The 19,599-nt window shown below is 45.6% G+C and overlaps 1 protein-coding gene across 5 annotated transcripts; it reads left to right on the top strand.

The window, feature by feature from the left end:
- Positions 1 to 1,076: 1,076 nt before the first annotated feature.
- Positions 1,077 to 17,654, top strand: LOC131119988 (uncharacterized). Of its 5 annotated transcripts, XM_058064929.2 has the most exons (19): positions 1,078 to 1,482; positions 1,579 to 1,696; positions 3,140 to 3,353; positions 3,806 to 3,948; positions 6,927 to 7,095; positions 7,179 to 7,234; positions 9,438 to 9,464; positions 9,698 to 9,888; positions 9,970 to 10,080; positions 10,232 to 10,357; positions 11,735 to 11,833; positions 12,060 to 12,218; positions 13,888 to 14,422; positions 15,566 to 15,629; positions 15,705 to 15,880; positions 15,947 to 16,035; positions 17,074 to 17,151; positions 17,227 to 17,312; positions 17,511 to 17,654. In XM_058064929.2, the coding sequence occupies exons 1-18, from the start codon at positions 1,303 to 1,305 to the stop codon at positions 17,269 to 17,271; spliced, it is 2,580 nt and encodes an 859-aa protein (XP_057920912.2). In that variant the 5' UTR covers positions 1,078 to 1,302; the 3' UTR covers positions 17,272 to 17,312; positions 17,511 to 17,654. The 5 variants fall into 5 exon arrangements, with proteins under 5 accessions (XP_057920915.2, XP_057920912.2, XP_057920911.2 ...); XM_058064928.2 differs by having other exon boundaries at positions 1,079 to 1,482; positions 17,227 to 17,654; XM_058064931.2 differs by lacking the exon at positions 9,438 to 9,464 and having other exon boundaries at positions 1,080 to 1,482; positions 17,227 to 17,654.
- Positions 17,655 to 19,599: the final 1,945 nt, after the last annotated feature.

Below are 19,599 nucleotides of genomic sequence, written 5' to 3'. Positions count from 1 at the left end.
ATCTCATCATTTTAACTCATTGTTTTGTTCTATTTTGTTCCTGAGTGGTGGAAGAGATCTTCCACTTGTATCAGATGGATCCTGCCTACCATAAGACCTTCTGTAACACGGAGCCCAGTCACCATCACAGACTTCCTGCATGTGCTTGACGTTAACCGAAGATCATTCCTCTTTCTTCCTCCTTGGAGATTCCTTGTTTTCTTTGGCCGCGCCCCCTTTTAAAGCCAATAAGAATTCAATCCTCACAGGAGCATTTACTCAAGTTGCTTTGCTTCTCGTCTTCCTCCTCTGGGCTCTTTTAAAATATAGTCTTCTTCATTTATGCATATGGGGGGGTACGGGGGGGGGGGGGGTGTTTGATTTGTGCCAATTAGTGTTCCAGAGTTTACCAGAGGCTAAAATGAGACTGTGGAAGCTGAAATTGGATTTCTTCCAAACACTTTAGAGTGAAATTCCCCCGTCACGTCAGTTGGCTTATCGGGATCTTTTTCTTCTTTAAAAGGAGGCTTTCATTGCTTCAAGTTGACTTCCATTTGCTCTGCAAGGAGCAGGTTTGAAGGTTGCCTCCTGACTCCAAACAAACAACAATGGAACTCATATTATCATTTATTGAAATGTTTTTTTTTTACACTTTAGCTAACTAAATCCGTTTTTAGCATCAAATTACGCTAAAAATGTCATTGAATAAAATAATTTGTGAATAAAAAATAAATTTGTTAAAATATGTACGGTGTTGATAATAATTTGAAAACTCACACAGACTTCCGTTTTTGGAAGACTGGTGTCACGTGACAATCCACGTCATACCTGATTGGCTGGCTAAGACGCAACTGATCTATCGAGTCTTAATTTCGTGACAATTTGGAAACATCAAATTTATTTTCACTGTATTTTTAGAACACTATCTTAGCTAACAAAATGTGCTTATAGTTTTTTGTATTAATTGAAAATATTCATCATAAAATAAATGGACAAAATAAACAAATTGAATGAATTGTATGTGTAAACAAAGCTTCGGCATTCAAGAATCAAACTATCTTTGGTAGATGTAATTACATAGACCGGCCGCTAGATGTCGCCTTCTCCCCGGTGACACGCGGACAGCAATCAGCCAATCACAGCGTCGCTTTTACCGCGTTAAGAAAAGTTTCATGTTTTCCGCAGCCGGTCTTGGACTTTCGCTAGCAAACATCACCCGATTCTCCGCCACTTTGACGATGCGGCTCGACGGAAGGGCCGCCATTCCGCTCCGTGTTCGGGTTCGGGGCCGAAAGAGAGGCTAATCATCACGACGAGGAAAAGATGTATCGATGGCGTCTGTCCATCGCGGTGACGCTGGGCCTGCTGTGGTACTTCACCGACTGTGGACGCACACTGGCGCAGTATTTGCTTTGTTTCTTCTTCTTTTGCTTGTCCACTCCGCTTTTAATGGCGAACAGCGGCCAGGAGAGCAGCACGCAAACCGAGGACGACCCACTCCAGGTGAAACTTTGAACTAAAAAGCAAAGCCATCATGGAGTCGGCACGCTCGTTCACTTTGCATTGTATCGTGACGAGGAAGGTGTTTGTGTGTACCAGGACACCGTGGATGAGCTCCGGGGTCCGGACCCCACTGCCACGGAGTCAAACGGTAGCAAACCCACCGGAGTCCCCCCTGGCTGCCACTATCCTCACGTCAAACGATCTTTGCAGCAAGGTGAGTGTACCAACCCCCCCCCCCCTGCGTGTCGTGGAGTGAAGGTGGTGTCACAGCAGCACCTTCTCCTTTTCCACACCAAGCTTGTTGTGGCAGCAAATGCCGTGTTGTGTTATGACTTGACACACTTTGAGGAGGAAGGAGCTCATGTTACATCAAACAAGGGAAGGGGGGGGCTCCACCCCCCCACAGAAGATGGATGCTAGTGTACATGCATGCCTTATGTCAGGAACAGGAAGTAACATGTCTGCTGCTTTGCGGGCCTCATGGACGTGTCTTCACATGAGGGGCCACAGAGGACTGGGGTTAAATAATCATATTGTGTCATAATAATATATGATATTAATAATTATTAATAATACTATGACGTTATGTCATCATTCAGTTGTGGAAGTGCCGCTTGGGATGTGTGTTATCGCACAGAAAATGTGTGCCGTCTGTGAAATGTTTGCAGCATTTCTGGAAATGCTGCTTTTCGACTGTATTAAAGAGCAGCGTTTCTTTTGGCACAACCTACTATGAATGCATGCCATTTAGCTCTGTTGATTTTGGGAAGGGGGGGCTCCACCCCCCCACAGAAGATGGATGCTAGTGTACATGCATGCCTTATGTCAGGAACAGGAAGTAACATGTCTGCTGCTTTGCGGGCCTCATGGACGTGTCTTCACATGAGGGGCCACAGAGGACTGGGGTTAAATAATCATATTGTGTCATAATAATATATGATATTAATAATTATTAATAATACTATGACGTTATGTCATCATTCAGTCGTGGAAGTGCCGTTTGGGACGTGTATTTTCTCACAGGAAATGTGTGCCGTCTGTGAAATGTTTGCAGCATTTCTGGAAATGCTGCTTTTCGACCGTATTAAAGAGCAGCATTTTTTTTGGCACAACCTTCTGTGAAGGGGGCTCCACCCGCCCCCAGAAGATGGATGCTAGTGTACATGCATGCTTTATGTCAGGAACAGGAAGTAACATTTTTGGGGCCACAGAGGACTGGGGTTAATTAATAATCATAATAATATGATATATTAATAATAATACTATGACATTATGTCATCATTCAGTCGTGGAAGTGCCGTTTGGGACGTATATTTTCTCACAGGAAATGTGTGCCGTCTGTGAAATGTTTGCAGCATTTCTGGAAATGCTGCTTTTCGACCGTATTAAAGAGCAGCACTTCTTTTAGCACGACCTACTATGGATGCACGCTATTTAGCTCTGTTGCCATTTTGTTTACTTTGCCGACAAAGTAAACATCCTAGGGAGTGTTGGTTGTCGGGGCGAATCCTCTGCATTTCCTTTTTATTTTCAGTAAATCAGCACTGCTATACAAGCTGTACACTGACTACTCTAAAGTTTATTATCCCTTAAGAAGGACCAGTATAATAATTGGTGTTTACACGCAACCGTCCTTTTGTGTGGCGTGTCTCCGCAGTGTTCCAGCGCGTCTACGCGCGTCTGGTGGTGCCGTGGTACGACGTCCCCGAGCCGTTCGAGCGTCAGCCTCTGCACCAGGTCCTCAGCAGGGAATTCGACACCGTCATCGACCGCGTGATCGCACACACGCGAGACTTTGACGTCTGCCAGCTGGTGGTGGGCTCCATTCGGATTCTGACGCAGCATCTGCACAATGCAAAGCAGTCCGACAGGTGACCATGTTGGATTTTTGGCAGAAGTAGCCGCTCATAATCTGGAATTGATGGGAAGTTTTATTTATAAGAGTTAAAATGAAAGACCTATCACATATTTTTATTGTTTTTCCTTTATTCTTTCCCATGGAAAATACCTTCAGTGTCCGAACAAATGAAAACACAAAGACTCAGCCGGAATGTATAGTGTCCCCATGGGGGGGTGTATGTTCTAACACCCTCCAAATTGATGCGTTCGCTGCCTTGCTGCTCTTTGCCCCCCGTAATGTATCAGGATGTTTTACCACCTATGAATAATTGACCACCTTTTATGGGATTTACCTGCAGTGGTAGCTGTTTTTCTTGCCAAAATGGAGTCTTACACGTCTGTGATGGTGAACATCATTGCAGGCCGTTCATTAAACCCTGAATGTTCTTCATCTGCTCTTTTTTTTTTTTTTTTTTTTTACCAGGGAGGTGATGTTCGGCTGCAGAGTTGAGGAGATGGCTCTGCTCAGGGAGCTCTCTGATGTTCTGGTGCGTAACCTTCTGCCTGAGCATCTCTGGAGCCAGGAACTCAACCGCTGTGCCTTGAATGAGATAGTTGCCTTAAAGGGTAAGGATGCATTCAAGGGATTCTGTTGTCGTACCTCCATGAAGTATTGAGGATCAGTGTTTGTTAGCAGGGCAATGCCAAAACTCCATAATGGAATTTCTGGGGAAGCTGGTGGCACATACCGGAAGAATAGCCATGCTCGTGTGACAAACATTGATAGCATTCAGTGGGGGTGGAACCGTGGAGCATCGCTCAAGTGGCAACAGTGTCACGTACAGCATGTACGTGTTGATAAAATGGCCAGTGTATAAATACTTTAAAAGTATTACCACCTTTTAGACGGCCAAAACACAACAAAGCATGTTTTTGTGTTGACATAAAATACTGCAGCCATTGCTGGAGCATTGCGAACATAACAAAGAGGGAGTCAAACCAACAACCACCATTAAATATCCGCAGTCCAGCCATACGAGTGTAGTAAAAAAAAAAAAGTCCATCCATGTGCCATCACATGTTCTCGCGGCCTGATGATGCAACCCCAGCAGCGGGATGCTAAGTCGCCATGTTCCACAGGAACCCGGGATGTAATCTCCCTCGGCTGCCGACTATCTGATTAAATAATAACATCAACTCGAGTGTTAGTCCACTATTAGACAGCCATGTTGTGTTGTGGCGTCTACTATGTCTAGTATGTCGGACAAGTGCACACTTGCAGTGTTTATGTCAAAGTGGGTTAAGTTCACCATGGAGCTCGTTGGGGTGACGGGCGAGGTCAAACACGGTATTAGAATTAAAGCTGCAGACACACTAAACCGCGTGTAAGGTTAATTAAAAGCACTTTAAGCCGTCTAAAAGCCAACATGAAGGCTAGATGAGTTCCAATATTGAACTGGAACATCCATTTTTGGAGCATTTTTCTGCAGAGATTTACTTTAGCGCCTTCAGGGCTTTGTCTTTAAACAGAAAACACAGAAACATAAAATCTCTAATCTTTTTGCAAGTCTTTCTGTGCGACACACTTTGCCGTGCGTTTGCTATAAATGACTTTTACAACCATAATTGAAGAATTATCTCTCAAGTCCAGGCTGCCTTGCTCCTATTTTTGTTGGCCGGCACCCAATGAATGAAGTATTGATGAAACGTTGTATTTATACACCGCATAATTGGCTTGGCAATATCACGCACGGCAATTCTCTCCCTCATAATGCCGTTTGTATCAGCTGTAATTGGCCATCATGCTGATAGCAGGACTAGCTTTCTTAAAAGATGCTTTCATGCAACATATTAGACGTCTGGGATATGACAAAATATGGAATATAGAGGTGCCGTGTGCACCTTTGTGTATCTCCACTCCCTTGTTACCTAGTACCGTCATTTCCCGACAACATAGCACCTCCTCATGTAAGCCACACCCACAACATAAAAAAATATTTGTATGTTTTTGCATCTTTCCATGTCAGGACAGGGGATATTAAGAACACAGAAAGATATTACATAAACAGAAAAGTTGGGCTGTCATGGCCGCCTGGATACTGCTCTTTAAAGGACCAGCTTACATTGGAACCTGGAAAGTGGCCCATCTTGGGTACACTCTCCAAGTGGTTGGCAGAACCAGGCTAGAGAGCAGGTGGAGCCACCCGGCCTGGCCCAGCAAGGTGCACTGTACTTGGACACACTCTTTGAGCGCCCCGGTGTGCTGCCCGGAGGCGGGTAGAATCAGGATATATAGGGGGTGGAGCCACCTAGTGTAGCCCAGCAAGGTGCACTGTACCTGGACACACTCTTTGAGCGCCCTGGTGTGCTGCCATGAAGCGGGTAGAACCAGGATATATAGGGGGTGGAGCCAACCTGGTGTGGCCCAGCAAGGTGCACTGTACCTGGACACACTCTTTGAGCGCCCTGGTGTGCTGCCTGGAGGCGGGTTGAACCAGGATATAGGGGGTGGGGCCAACCTGGTGTGGCCCAGCAAGGTGCACTGTACCTGGACACACTCTTGGAGCGCCCTGGTGTGCTGCCCGGAGGCGGGTAGAACCAGGACATATAGGGGGTGGAGCCACCTAGTGTAGCCCAGCAAGGTGCACTGTACCTGGACACACTCTTTGAGCGCCCTGGTGTGCTGCCTGGAGGCGGGTTGAACCAGGATATAGGGGGTGGGGCCAACCTGGTGTGGCCCAGCAAGGTGCACTGTACCTGGACACACTCTTGGAGCGCCCTGGTGTGCTGCCTGGAGGCGGGTCGAACCAGGATATAGGGGGTGGGGCCAACCTGGTGTTGCCCAGCAAGGTGCACTGTACCTGGACACACTCTTTGAGCGCCCTGGTGTGCTGCCCGGAGGCGGGTAGATCCAGGATGTTGGGGGTGGAGCCACCCGGCCTGAAGCGTTTGTGGACTTATGGTAACCATATGTTGATTTGAAACAGTAGCCACATTTACATGGACCCAAATATTCCAATTCATTTTGGGTTATTTGCTAAAACGGAAAGAATCTAACCTTTTGTATACACCTCATTCCCAAAGAATAGTGCCAATCCCAATGAATATATAATGGGATTCCCAGGGGTGGAATATTCCTTTCCCAAATCCGATTGAGGTATCTTCTACCTGCTCAATCGGAAAGTTGTCAGCGCATGCTCAGCTGTGACATAACACGCAGACGTTGCTTAGGTTTTGAAAATGGCGGCGAGCAGTCATCACTTCGGACTACAGCGGAAAGTTCGTTTTTGATCCAAACTTTATAAGACCTGAACGTTCAAGTTGCTGCTTTAAAAAAAAACGTGTAGCAACTGTCCCAACAACCGTGGTAATCGCTCTCGTCCGCCATCTTGGATGAATCACGTGATGTTGTTTACGTTTTACAGCGCATGCCCCATGGACTATTCTGTTTGATTATAGCGGTGCATGTAGACAGGAGATTGGAATATGTGATCATAATAATAAATATACATATTTGTAGAGTAATATATATCTGCTGGTGTCCATCAACACGGCCTTGCTTGTGTAAGACACCCTCCCTCACCGAGTGTCTGTTGCCCCCCCAGGCCTGGGCCTGCTGGTGACATGGCTGTCTGACCCTGACAACCTCAACCAGCTGGTGGTGAGCCAGCTGGACAGCGTGACACCCAAAGGGTCCATGGAGGAGCTGTGCGCCTCCGACCCGGAGCAGGTCTCTCTGGCCTCGTCGCAGGAGGAGGGCGAGCGTGCTGAAGGGTGAGGAGTAACGACGCGTGGACGTGACATCCACCTCTCTGTCCTCCTCGCTGACCTAACTTGTTGTCTTTTGTCTTTTCCAGGAGCTCGGAGGGAGCGGAGATTCCGACCGGGAGCAGGATCAAAGGGAAGAGCAAAGGTGGGCTTCATGGTCTTTTTTTATTGCGTATTTATACTTTTACACCATCCTTAAAGCAAAATGCACCTTTTGGAATCGTACACAGTCCTGATGGACATGAACACAACACTCATGAATGCACATTATGGGACACACCCATTCCACGTAGAAATCCTGCTATAGAACACAATCCACAAATGTTATGGCTTTAACAGCTCCATTCATGATAACGTGGAATACTTAATACAGTACTTAATACTTACTTAGTACTTACTATAGTACTTAATACAGTATTTCAATCATTAGTGGAGCTTCTTTCCTGGCTGCATTGAAGGCACCTCAACAAGAAAGCAACATAGAAAAGAAAAAACAAAAAGACAGCACCATTATGTAGCTTTACCTTTCGCTAGCCAGCTAGCAGCTAGCCGTCGTAATCCTACTCGTACTACATTATTTTAAAAAACAAACAAAAAAAAACCTTAAACTGTATTATGGAAAGCAGGAAGTGAACAAATGTAACAGTTAGTGATTGTAAAAGTACCAGATGGAGGGGTAGGATTTAATAAGCTTTGCTTCTTCCTACTCCTCTTGGACATGTGGAACTAGGAACTGATTATGGGATGCATTCAATTGGAATCTGATGCATGTTCAAATGAAATAAAACCATTACCATTACTATAATAATAACTATATTGGTGCGGCTTGGTTCATATGCTGCTCGGAGCGTGTGCCCGAATACAGTGCACCTTACCAGGCCACAGCAGGCGACTCCTCCCCCTCTGTACTCTGGTTCTCCTGGTAGTACTCATGTTTTTTTTCTTATTCCAACATCTTGGTGTCCCACAGGGAAATCATGTACACATCATAAAAGTATCAGTATTGTTTATACAGTATTTTCATATTTTTTTTCCACGGTGCGCCGTCAGACCTGCGTTGTATTATCACAGCGGAAGTCCCCGCTGTCTATTGTTTGTTTGAGCTAATATAATCTCGTTTATTCGCTGCCTTGACGACGGGCTGTATCCAAACAATCATTACGGTGTCATAATGAGCCCTGTGCATACGAGACTATCACCGCCCAAGAATTTACATGATGCAGACAAACAAGCAGCCTACTAGAAGGTGCAGCATCTATCTATCATCTATCATCTATCAGGTCTTCTCGTCAGCTTCTTTAACCACCAAAGCGTTGCTATGCCTCCTCACTATGTTGCTTTATTGATGTTTTTCTACCAAAGGTCAAGGTAGGATTCCGAGATATATCCTTTGTAAATGTGAGATGGGGGGGGGGCTGTCTGGGGGTGGACACGCTCACCGCTCACAGCATGAGGTCTGCCTCGTCTGTGCAATAACGAGATGGAAGCAAGGCAGCTGGACTCTTCTTGGTTGCTGTAGATGTTTTACCAAACAATAACAAAGCAAAAAAAAAAGGTTTCTCCAGTTCTCGGGGTGGAGTTTTCATATTTATGTCCTGGTGGGTGTGTCTCCGGGGGCGGGCCCAATAGGGGAGTGTCGCTTGGTGTGGTTGGTCAGCCTGGAGGCGAAGCAGCACGCTGGTGGACGCCATGAAACGATGCGTGGGGGAAGAGATGTTAGGACATTGATGGACAGATGATGGTACAGACCTTCTCTTTTAGTCGGGGTACATGATGAGGAAATGATCACATGATACCCATAAATCTCACATTAAAAAAAATCTCCAATCAGACGGCATATTCTGCACTGTTGGGGCAGCACACCAAACTTCTTGGTTCTCCTAATGGTGGCGCTAAGGGCCTGTCCTAACGCGACTGCTCGGAACATGTGCCCGAATACAGTACACCTTGCTGGGCTAGACCAGGGCGATTTGGGCAACCGTTCATATCATGTTTTTGGTTCATGGACGCCTTCTGATGTTGAGAAGGCTGCCTCAGCGCCACAGACGGCAAGAAGCCGCTTTTTGTCCACTGACCTCTTTTGACCTTGGCTGTTATTTTGTCAGTAAATGCGTTTATTTCATACATTTGGTGGGAAAATTCCTATGATTCGATATTTGTAGCGAAAAACAAATAACTCTTGGTAAATATTTCTACTCCTTCCCTCCGTTTTTATGTTTTGTTTGCAGGGAGTTGCATTTTTACAATGTGGGCCACCCGAGCCGCACTTTGGACACCCCATGTTGTAGAATGCTTGAATGTGTTTTGATGTGAATGACGCAATTTTAGTGCTTGACGTTTTGTTGTAGATATTGTACTCGGCAACCAGACGCTTTGTAAGTTCCACTTCCTGTTCTATGGCTATCGTTACACTTTTTTTCTTTTCTTCATCACTGGTACCTTCTCTGGTGGAAAAAAGGGCCAAGTAAAAGCAAAACACTATTCTGTCCACTGAGCTGAAGGTTCCCAGGATTTTGAGGGCATCTTGTCCAGATTGTTTTGATTCAACTCCTAATTGTATGACTTTGGAGTTTTTCGTTGTTTGATCTGCTTTTCCGTCTTCTGGCAGGTAACAAGCTAAAAGCAGGCTGGTCCAAATTTGTGGACAAGATGAAGACCAAGAAAGCCAAGAAGAAGAAAATGAAAAAGCTGGAGCAGGAGCTGGTGTTGAGGCTGATGGCGGCCCAAGGCGACGCGTCCACCGAGGACGAGGTCAGCAGCAGAGAGGGCTCGGTTCACAGCCAGCACGAGTCGGACCGGGTGAGGCCCGTCGTCGCACTCCGTCACGCCGCTTGTGAAACATGGCAGACTCATTGTCGCTCCGCGGCCAAACCCCATTAGGAGGACAGCGATCTGGAGAACTACCTGACAAGCGTCCAAGAGGATATGATGGAATTCAAGCTGTCCTATGAAATGTGGCGTGTGGGCTGCTGGGCTGTCAGCATCCCTCATGTGAGTTATAAATATCCTGACGGGGGGGTGCGGGGGGTGCCCCGCGGGGCCTGTGATTTGTCTGCAGAGGCTCCGTGAAAGCTTGTCCTTGGACGGTATTTTATCTCTGAAGCACATTTGGAGTGTTGGTGTGCGTGTTTGTTTGTTGTAGGCCGAGTGGGAAAATGAGGAGCTCATCTTCACGGTTCACCTGGAGGAGAGGGACAGCCCTGAAAATCTACACTGGGACATCAAGAAGAAATACATGGAATTCATCTACTTCCGAAACAGGTGGCAGGTACGTGGGCGCCCCTCAAATGATTCATTCAGCTTAACTAGCGTCCGTATTCTTTGGAATGATGTTCTACGTTGAAAGCAAACGGAATATTAGCAAGAACGACCTTTACAGTGGATCTGCTAGCAATGACGAGCTAGCTCTCACAGTTCAGCCTCCGTTCCGGAAGTGATGTCATCGGGTGTTCCATCAAGTGTTAGCATGCTAAAATGCATAGTATTTTTTGCCATTTTTATCAATAGAACTGAGAAAAACGTGTTTACATGCTAACATTAGCATGATAGCATGCTAATGTTGGTGATAGCATGCTAATGTTGATGTTTGCATGCTAACATTAGCATGATAGCATGCAAATGTTGATGTTTGCATGCTAACATTAGCATGCTAACATTAGCATGCAAATGTTGATGTTTGCATGCTAACATTAGCATGCTAACATTAGCATGCAAATGTTGATGTTTGCATGCTAACATTAGCATGCTAACATTAGCATGCAAATGTTGATGTTTGCATGCTAACATTAGCATGCTAACATTAGCATGCAAATGTTGATGTTTGCATGCTAACATTAGCATGCTAACATTAGCATGCAAATGTTGATGTTTGCATGCTAACATTAGCATGCTAACATTAGCATGCAAATGTTGATGTTTGCATGCTAACATTAGCATGCTAACATTAGCATGCAAATGTTGATGTTTGCATGCTAACATTAGCATGCAAATGTTGATGTTTGCATGCTAACATTAGCATGCTAACATTAGCATGCAAATGTTGATGTTTGCATGCTAACATTAGCATGCTAACATTAGCATGCAAATGTTGATGTTTGCATGCTAACATTAGCATGCAAATGTTGATGTTTGCATGCTAACATTAGCATGATAGCATGCTAATGTTGGTGTTTGCATGCTAACATTAGCATGATAGCATGCTAATGTTGGTGTTTGCATGCTAACATTAGCATGATAGCATGCTGACATTAGCATGATAGCATGCTAATGTTGGTGTTTGCATGCTAACATTAGCATGATAGCATGCTGACATTAGCATGATAGCATGCTAATGTTGGTGTCTCAGCTAAAGCAGAGTAAACAAGAGTAAAAAAGTCAGTAGAGTTTTCATAGTCATGCCGAAATGATGTGTTGCTGCTGGATGTTCATCATATCCCAGCCATACTGGAAGGTTTTCTTTTGTAAAAGAGGAAGCTTTAAGACTAAAATGGTTGGCACCATCAACTGTAAATGTCATTTCTGGGAATTTACCCAAAAAGGGAAGAATGTAGAACCCAGCAGTATATAATAATTTACTGTTAATTTTAACAATAATTTTACTGTTTGTGTTCTCTGTACGCAAAAATGACACACTTGCATTTTCCAGGACTCCACCAGCTTACCCGCTATCTTCCAACTCGACGAGATGGAGGTCAGCGATGAGGCCAAAGAAAAAGCCAAACTCTCGGTAGAGCACTTCCTCCAGGTGAGGAAGAAGGGACTTGGGTATCGTCCATGACTTAAAGCATCATCCACATTCTTCCTATGAGACAGGAACACATGCCTTTCTCTTTCCTGGAGATTCTAAAGATATCAAAACAGCTAAAAAGAGACGAGGATAAGAATACACCTCATGGGGCGCACCTATTGCGCCTCCAAAAAGCACCACCAAGGCTCCATGTCCATCCTGAACCTGATCTTTGCTTTCCCAGGACTTGGTACGGGACCCTCTGATTGGACACACTCAGCCCGTATTCCAGTTCCTGTGTCCTCTGGAGAAGCTGCTGAGTGAGGAGCAACATTACGGGGGCGTCTGGGGTCTTCTGAGCGGGTTGGCTTACTTCCTGACCCCAGGTCAGGAGGATGAAGAGGTAACTTTTTTTTCTTTTTTTTGTGTGTTCAAAGTCGACGATGGGGGGGCTCTAGTAGTATGGGACCACGTTAGATACCTGGGGGTACTTCATGTATCCTGGTTGGATACCTTACCTGGGGGTACTTCATGTATCCTGGTTGGATACCTTACCTGGGGGTACCTCATGTATCCCTGTTAGATACTAGGGGTACCTCATGTATCCTGGTTAGATACCTTACCTGGGGGTACTTCATGTATCCCTGTTAGATACTAGGGGTACCTCATGTATCCTGGTTAGATACCTTACCTGGGGGTACTTCATGTATCCTGGTTAGATACCTTACCTGGGGGTACCTCATGTATCCTGGTTAGATACCTTACCTGGGGGTACCTCATGTATCCTGGTTAGATACCTTACCTGGGGGTACTTCATGTATCCTGGTTGGATACCTTACCTGGGGGTACCTCATGTATCCTGGTTGGATACCTTACCTGGGGGTACCTCATGTATCCTGGTTGGATACCTTACCTGGGGGTACCTCATGTATCCACGGTAGCCCACTGTTGATGTTCCCACCATGTTGCTAAGAAGATTCCCCAGAAGGCAAGGACGCTATCTGAGGGATGCTAAGAGGAGTCCACATCAAAGTCGTTCCTAATCCAAAGAAGCTCTCTTCCATGACGGGCGTCTTCCCGCCAAGCGTCTGTGTTGTTCCTGTGAGAGGCCAGCGCAGCCAAACGGGCCAACCGGCTGTCATCCTAAGTGGCGTCTGGAGGGGAAACACGTTAAACGGAGCTTTTATGCATCTCGTATGCCGTGTTGGACCACGGAACACCATGGCTGGAGAGCAAAGGGCTCCGTGTCCGATAATGAGACCGCTTGGATCCGATTGGAATGGCTGGGCTTTATTTTTAGCATCGTTCTCATCTCTCGGATCAACTAGGAACATGCAGTAGTAGTAGTAGTAGTAGTACTGTAGTAGCAGCAGTACCACAGGGCTAACGCTGCACATGGTGTTCCGTGGTGTTCCAAGGGGTTCCGTGGTGTTCCATGATGTTTGATGTTCTGAGGGGTTCCATGGTGTTCCGAGGGGTTCCGTGGTGTTCCATGATGTTTGATGTTCTGAGGGGTTCCGAGGGGTTCCATGGTGTTCCATGGTGTTCCATGGTGTTCCATGGTGTTCCATGGTGTTCCATGGTGTTCCATGGTGTTCCATGGTGTTCCATCGTGTTCCATCGTGTTCCATGGTGTTCCATGGTGTTCCATGGTGTTCCATGGTGTTCCATGGTGTTTGATATTCTGAGGGGCTCCGTGGTGTTCTAAGGGGTTCCGTGGTGTTCCGTGGTGTTCCATGATGTTTGATGTTCTGAGGCGTTCCATGGGGTTCCATGGTGTTCCGGGGGGTTCCGTGGTGTTCCATGATGTTTTATGTTCTGAGGGGTTCCATGGTGTTCCAAGGGTTTCCAAGGGGTTCCGTGGTGTTCCATGATGTTTTATGTTCTGAGGGGTTCCGTGGTGTTCCGAGGGGTTCCATGGTGTTCCAAGGGTTTCCAAGGGGTTCCGTGGTGTTCCATGATGTTTGATGTTCTGAGGGGTTCCGTTGTGTTTTGAGGTGTTCCAAGGGGTTCCATGGTGTTCCGTGGTGTGTGTCTTCCTGATGTGTAATTGCTTCATTTTCCCCTCACAGACCTCCATCCCGCTGACAGAAGCTTCAAAAGAATTGAGCACAACGGAAGGTTCAAATCCCGGCGCCACCTCAGAGACCGCCTGCGTCCTTCACGGCCTTTCAGTTCCCACGATCGTCATCTCGCCATGCGAGCCTCTGCTGGATCCGCCTGAGGAAGCCGAAGCAGAGAAGGAACCACAATCATCTTTAAACTACGATTCCTCCAGTCCGAGTTGTGGGCGGGACAAGTCGGAGGACTCGGACAACCCTTTGACACACTTCAAAATGATCATCAAGGGTCTGACACGCTCCAAATCCCAAGAATCTCTGGCCTCCGTTAAAAACCCCAGCGAGGAGGATCCGGATGACACGCCCACCTCCTGCGGCCAAAACGGAGACCCTGACGGGGGGAACACGGAGGGGCCGTCCTGGTTGCATTTCAGCGGCAGGTCAACCAAGAAGGAGAAGGCGTCCAACAAGGAGCCGAGGAGCCAAGGATCCTGGGAGCAGCTGGAGGCCACCAAAGCCATCTTTGATCTGCTGAAGGAAATCTCAGGTGGGTTCCTGACCCCACCTCGCACTAAGATGCCGAGCGGAGATTCCAACCCGGGTCTTCCCTATCTCCATGTATCCTTAACATTTCCCTTACATTATTCCGAGTTTATTCAGATTTTTCAATTTTTGTGTTTTTCTTTCCCCAAATCATTTCTCCTTGTTAAGTCATTTGATTTGGTATCGGACACTGAGTTGGACGATATCGGCTGGTATCGGTATCGGACACTGAGTTGGACCATATCGGCTGGTATCGGTATCGGACACTGAGTTGGACGATATCAACTGATATCTGTATCGAACACTGAGAGTTGGAGGATTTCGACTGATATCTGTATCAGACACAGAGTTGGACGATATCAGCTGATATCGGTATCGGACACTGAGTTGGCCATATAGGCTGATATCGGTGTCGACACTGAGTTGGTGATATCTGCTGATATCGATATCAGACACTAAGAGTTGGATGATATCGGCTGATATCGGTATCGACACTGAGAGTTGGTGATATCAGCTGATATCGGTATCGGACACAGAGTTGGACGATATTGGTTGATATCGGTATCGGACACAGAGTTGGATGATATCGGCTGATATCTGTATCGGACACTGAGAGTTGGATGAAATCGGCTGATATCTGTATCGACACAGAGTCGGTGATATCAGTTGATATCTGTATCGGACACTTAGAGTTGGACGGTTTCGGTTGATATCGGTATCGGACACAGAGGTGGACGATTTCGGTTGATATCGGTATTGGACACAGAGGTGGACGATATCTGCTGATATCGGTATCGGACACAGAGGTGGACGATATCTGCTGATATCGGTATCAGACACTGAGTTGGATGATATCGGCTGATATCGATATCGGACACAGAGTTGGACGATATCTGCATCTTGGTTTTTGGCAATAAAGCCGATATCAGACATCCCTACTGTATTCCCATCCTATTCCGTCTGTATTCCCACAATGATATCCATGTTTCCCAGAAATGAGTGAAATGCTAGCTTAGCTTAGCATGGATGAATAGCTGCAATAGAGGAGAGGCTGCCTCCAAGCTGGGGTCCGCGTGCTGCTGGCGGCCAGCATGTTGGCGTCCGTGTGTTGGGAGCTCCACGACTAACGCTGCTGTCGTCTTCCTAGGAAATTCCATTCTCATCAACATATTTGACGCCATTTTGAAACCCGTCATGCCCATCTTGAAAAAGTGAGTGAGGTCGCCGCCTTTTCCTTCCCCACGCACGCCCTCTGACCTCGCGGCGGTCTCTCCTGGTCTCCGCAGGAAAGTCAACTCCTTCTTGAACAAGATCAACCCGACCGAGGCGGAGACGGCCGCCTACGTCAACACTCTGTGCGACAAAGTATGGCCTCCGGATCCCCTCCCCCCGGGGCCCCCCCGCACGGAAGAGGAGAAAAAGGAGAGCCGGGAGCGAGCGCACCACCTCGTCAGTGCTCGATGTACGACGCTGGCGGGATGAGCCATCGTGGCTGCGTGACGTTGGCTGATGCTTTCTTCTCTCCTAGACTCTCACTACCTTGTCCTCAAGAAGACTGACATGGAGAACGTGTTGAACCTTTTCCAGGACGCTGGCAAAAACAAAGCACTGGTTTATGTGAGGCACTTTTCCCTGTTTTATCCTCTGCATCGCAAACGCTCATTAGATTCCATGGACACGCATCTTTTTAGCACTAGAACCCACGCAAGAAAATAGTATGCTAACATTAGCATGCTCATTTTTAAAACTGTTTAGTTCAAACTTATAGAAACAATGCTAAGTGTTAGCGTGCAAACATTTGTAGTATTTTTTTGCCATTTTTATCAATAGAACTGAGAAAAACATGTTTACATGGTAACATTTGCATGATAGCATGCTAATGTTGCTTTTTGAATGCTAACATTTGCATTATAGCATGCTAATGTTAGTGTTTGCATGCTAACATTTGCATGATAGCATGCTAATGTTGCTGTTTGCATGCTAACATTAGCATGATAGCATGCTCATGTTGGTGTTTGCATGCTAATATTAGCATGATAGCATGCTCATGTTGGTGTTTGCATGGTGTTTGCATGCTAACATTTGCATCATAGCATGCTAATGTTGGTGTTTGCATTCTAACATTAGCATGATAGCATGCTCATGTTGGTGTTTGCATGCTAACATTAGCATGATAGCATGCTCATGTTGGTGTTTGCATGGTGTTTGCATGCTAACATTTGCATCATAGCATGCTAATGTTGGTGTTTGCATGGTGTTTGCATGCTAACATTGGCATCATAGCATGCTAATGTTGGTGTTTGCATTCTAACATTAGCATGATAGCATGCTCATGTTGGTGTTTGCATGCTAACATTAGCATGATAGCATGCTCATGTTGGTGTTTGCATGCCAACATTTGCATGATAGCGTGCTGATGTTAGCATCCCGAGTTTTAACTGCGAGTACAAACACAGAAATACTTAATGCTATCATGCATTAACTTATTTTAGCATGCTAACGGAAGCAGAGTATCATTTTGGGCTGTTTTGAAACGCATGCTAAAGTTAGCATGTCAGCATGACGGCTTGTGTATGATTTGAAGATGCTTGAAGACCTACAGAGTTGGAAGTGTAATATCATTATTATTATTATTTTTCCCTCCCTCTTTTCCAGATGCTTTTGTCATTCCTCTTCCGGGAATTTTTCCCTCAAGACCATTCCCTCAGCCTGAGCACTGCTGTCCTGCAGAAAGTGACCAACCTCACCACTTGACCTGTGAATGTATTTTTAACGGTGCTTTTTAATCCTGGTGGTTTTTTTTTAAAGAATGTCCACGTATTTATGAAAGGCCTTCAACGCTGTACATCCTGAATGAAAACTGTGCCAGTCACTTGCTGACATTTGACCTCAAGGTAAAGACGATGCCACTTTGTCACCAGATTTGATTGAAAAATGTCTTGGATTGTGTTGGATTCACGTTGACACACGGTGAAACTCCGAGACGACGACATGAAGCTACAAGTAGATTTCCTTTCTTTCACGCCTTCGTTTGAAGCAATGTCACTTTGCACACGTCGCCATCGCTTTGACTTTTCTATCCTGATTGACAGGACCTATTTACGCCACGGATCATCTCCTCCTTTAATAATCGCATCAGACGTGACCGCCGCAGAAAACTTGAACATTGTCAGCTGTGAAATGTATTTTCTATGTACAGTATAGCTACCTGTTTTAATAAAAGACTTGACACTTTCACTTGGCTTTGTGTGCTTCACTTGGAGATGGATGCTCACATCAAACGTGCCAAGCTGGCTGTATATACATACATGGGTAAATTGGCTAAAATAATAGCATGCTAACAGTTAGCATGCTCACATCAAACATGCCAAGACTGTCCTTCAATGTCCCTACATCATACCATAGCTGTATATACCTGTAAATACATGAGAAAATTGGCTAAAATGATAGCATGCTAACTGTTAGCATGCTATCATCAAACTGCCAAGACTGTCCTTCAATGTCCCTACATCATGCCATAGCTGTATATACATGGGTAAATTGGCTAAAATGATAGCATGCTAACAGTTAGCATGCTATCATCATACGTGCCAAGAATGTCCTTCAATGTCCCTACATCATGCCAGTTGTATATACCTGTAAATACATGAGAAAATTGGCTAAAATGATAGCATGCTAACAGTTAGCATGCTATCATCAAACATGCCAAGACTGTCCTTCAATGTCCCTACATCATACCATAGCTGTATATACATACATGGGTAAATTGGCTAAAATAATAGCATGCTAACAGTTAGCATGCTATAATCAAACATGCCAAGACTGTCCTTCAATGTCCCTACATCATGCCATAGCTGTATATACATGGGTAATTTGGCTAAAATGATAGCATGCTAACAGTTAGCATGCTATCATACGTGCCAAGAATGTCCTTCAATGTCCCTACATCAGGCCAGTTGTATATACCTGTAAATACATGAGAAAATTGGCTAAAATGATAGCATGCTAACAGTTAGCATGATCACATCAAACATGCCAAGACTGTCCTTCAATGTCCCTACATCATACCATAGCTGTATATACCTGTAGTATATACATGGATAAAATGGCTAAAATGATAGCATGCTAACAGTTAGCATGGCCCCCGGGCTGCACTTTGGACACCGTTGGTTGAACATTTGAGCTTTTGCAAGAATGCTCATCTTCGCCATGACCTCCTGGGAGGTGATGTCATTGCCTGATGGGCTAGACATGCATCAGAACAGAAAGCAGACACTAAGCTAGTCGGCCATCTTGGTTTTCATGTGGCATTTCTGGGAGAGTTTGGACTGTGTCTTTGCTTTCTGTGCAATGTGCTGTCGTTGAATTTGGTGTACGATACAGTACGCTGTGAGCCAGGAATATAAACAAGTTTGGTGCTGTTAATGGCCTGGGGGCCGCACTTTGAACACCCCTGTACTTGGATGAAGAAAAAAAGTCGTCTGACATGTCTGGCAGTTCATGTGAGGCAGCAATATTCATTATTTAGTACTTTTCATAGCCCGAGGCAATCCCTAAACAAATGGTGATAAAAAGTACATGAAGCAAGCGAGTGTATGGAAAGGAGGGAAAGAAAAGAAAAGCATGAATAATAAATCATCCCAGCATTAGCTCTTGTTTGGCTTTGTTCACTTGGGTCACACGGGACGCAACCTCCAGGCAGCGACTCTTATTTAGTTCCGAGTGGCCGAGTCCCTGCTTTTTCATCATGGGAATGTCCAGTAATTAATTGCGGGATGATTCCGGTCCGGGTCACCTCAGGGAGATTATTAGAAAGCTTGTCATTCTTCATGTTTTATTGGTTTTTGGCTCCAGGGTTGTCCTGCAAGAAGGGCACGATTGGGAATCTCGCATCGGCATCTTAGCCTCTTGGGATGTTGATTTCTTTACGTCACTCATCACGCAGCTGAACCACGCAGCGTGGATTCAGTTTCATTGTTTCAGCCTCCACTAATAAATGTTTAATGTATGGATGATTTCCTCATGAAAATGCAGCAATTTCCATAACTGACATTCACAATATCATGTAGCGCATACGGGACCTTAGCTAACTCCTTGCTCCAACAGCAGTCCCACAGCAGTTGTACAGTGTCCCTACATCATGCCATGTCTGTATTTACATCTAGCCGTGAAGAAATTAGC

This window comes from Doryrhamphus excisus, linkage group LG23 (assembly GCF_037039965.1).
Source record: "Doryrhamphus excisus strain RoL-2023G ecotype Guam linkage group LG23, RoL_Dexc_Guam_v1.1, whole genome shotgun sequence".
NCBI lineage: Eukaryota > Metazoa > Chordata > Actinopteri > Syngnathiformes > Syngnathidae > Doryrhamphus > Doryrhamphus excisus.
The sequence above is the reverse complement of the archived record's forward strand: the minus strand, read 5'-3'. Positions and strand labels throughout refer to the sequence as shown.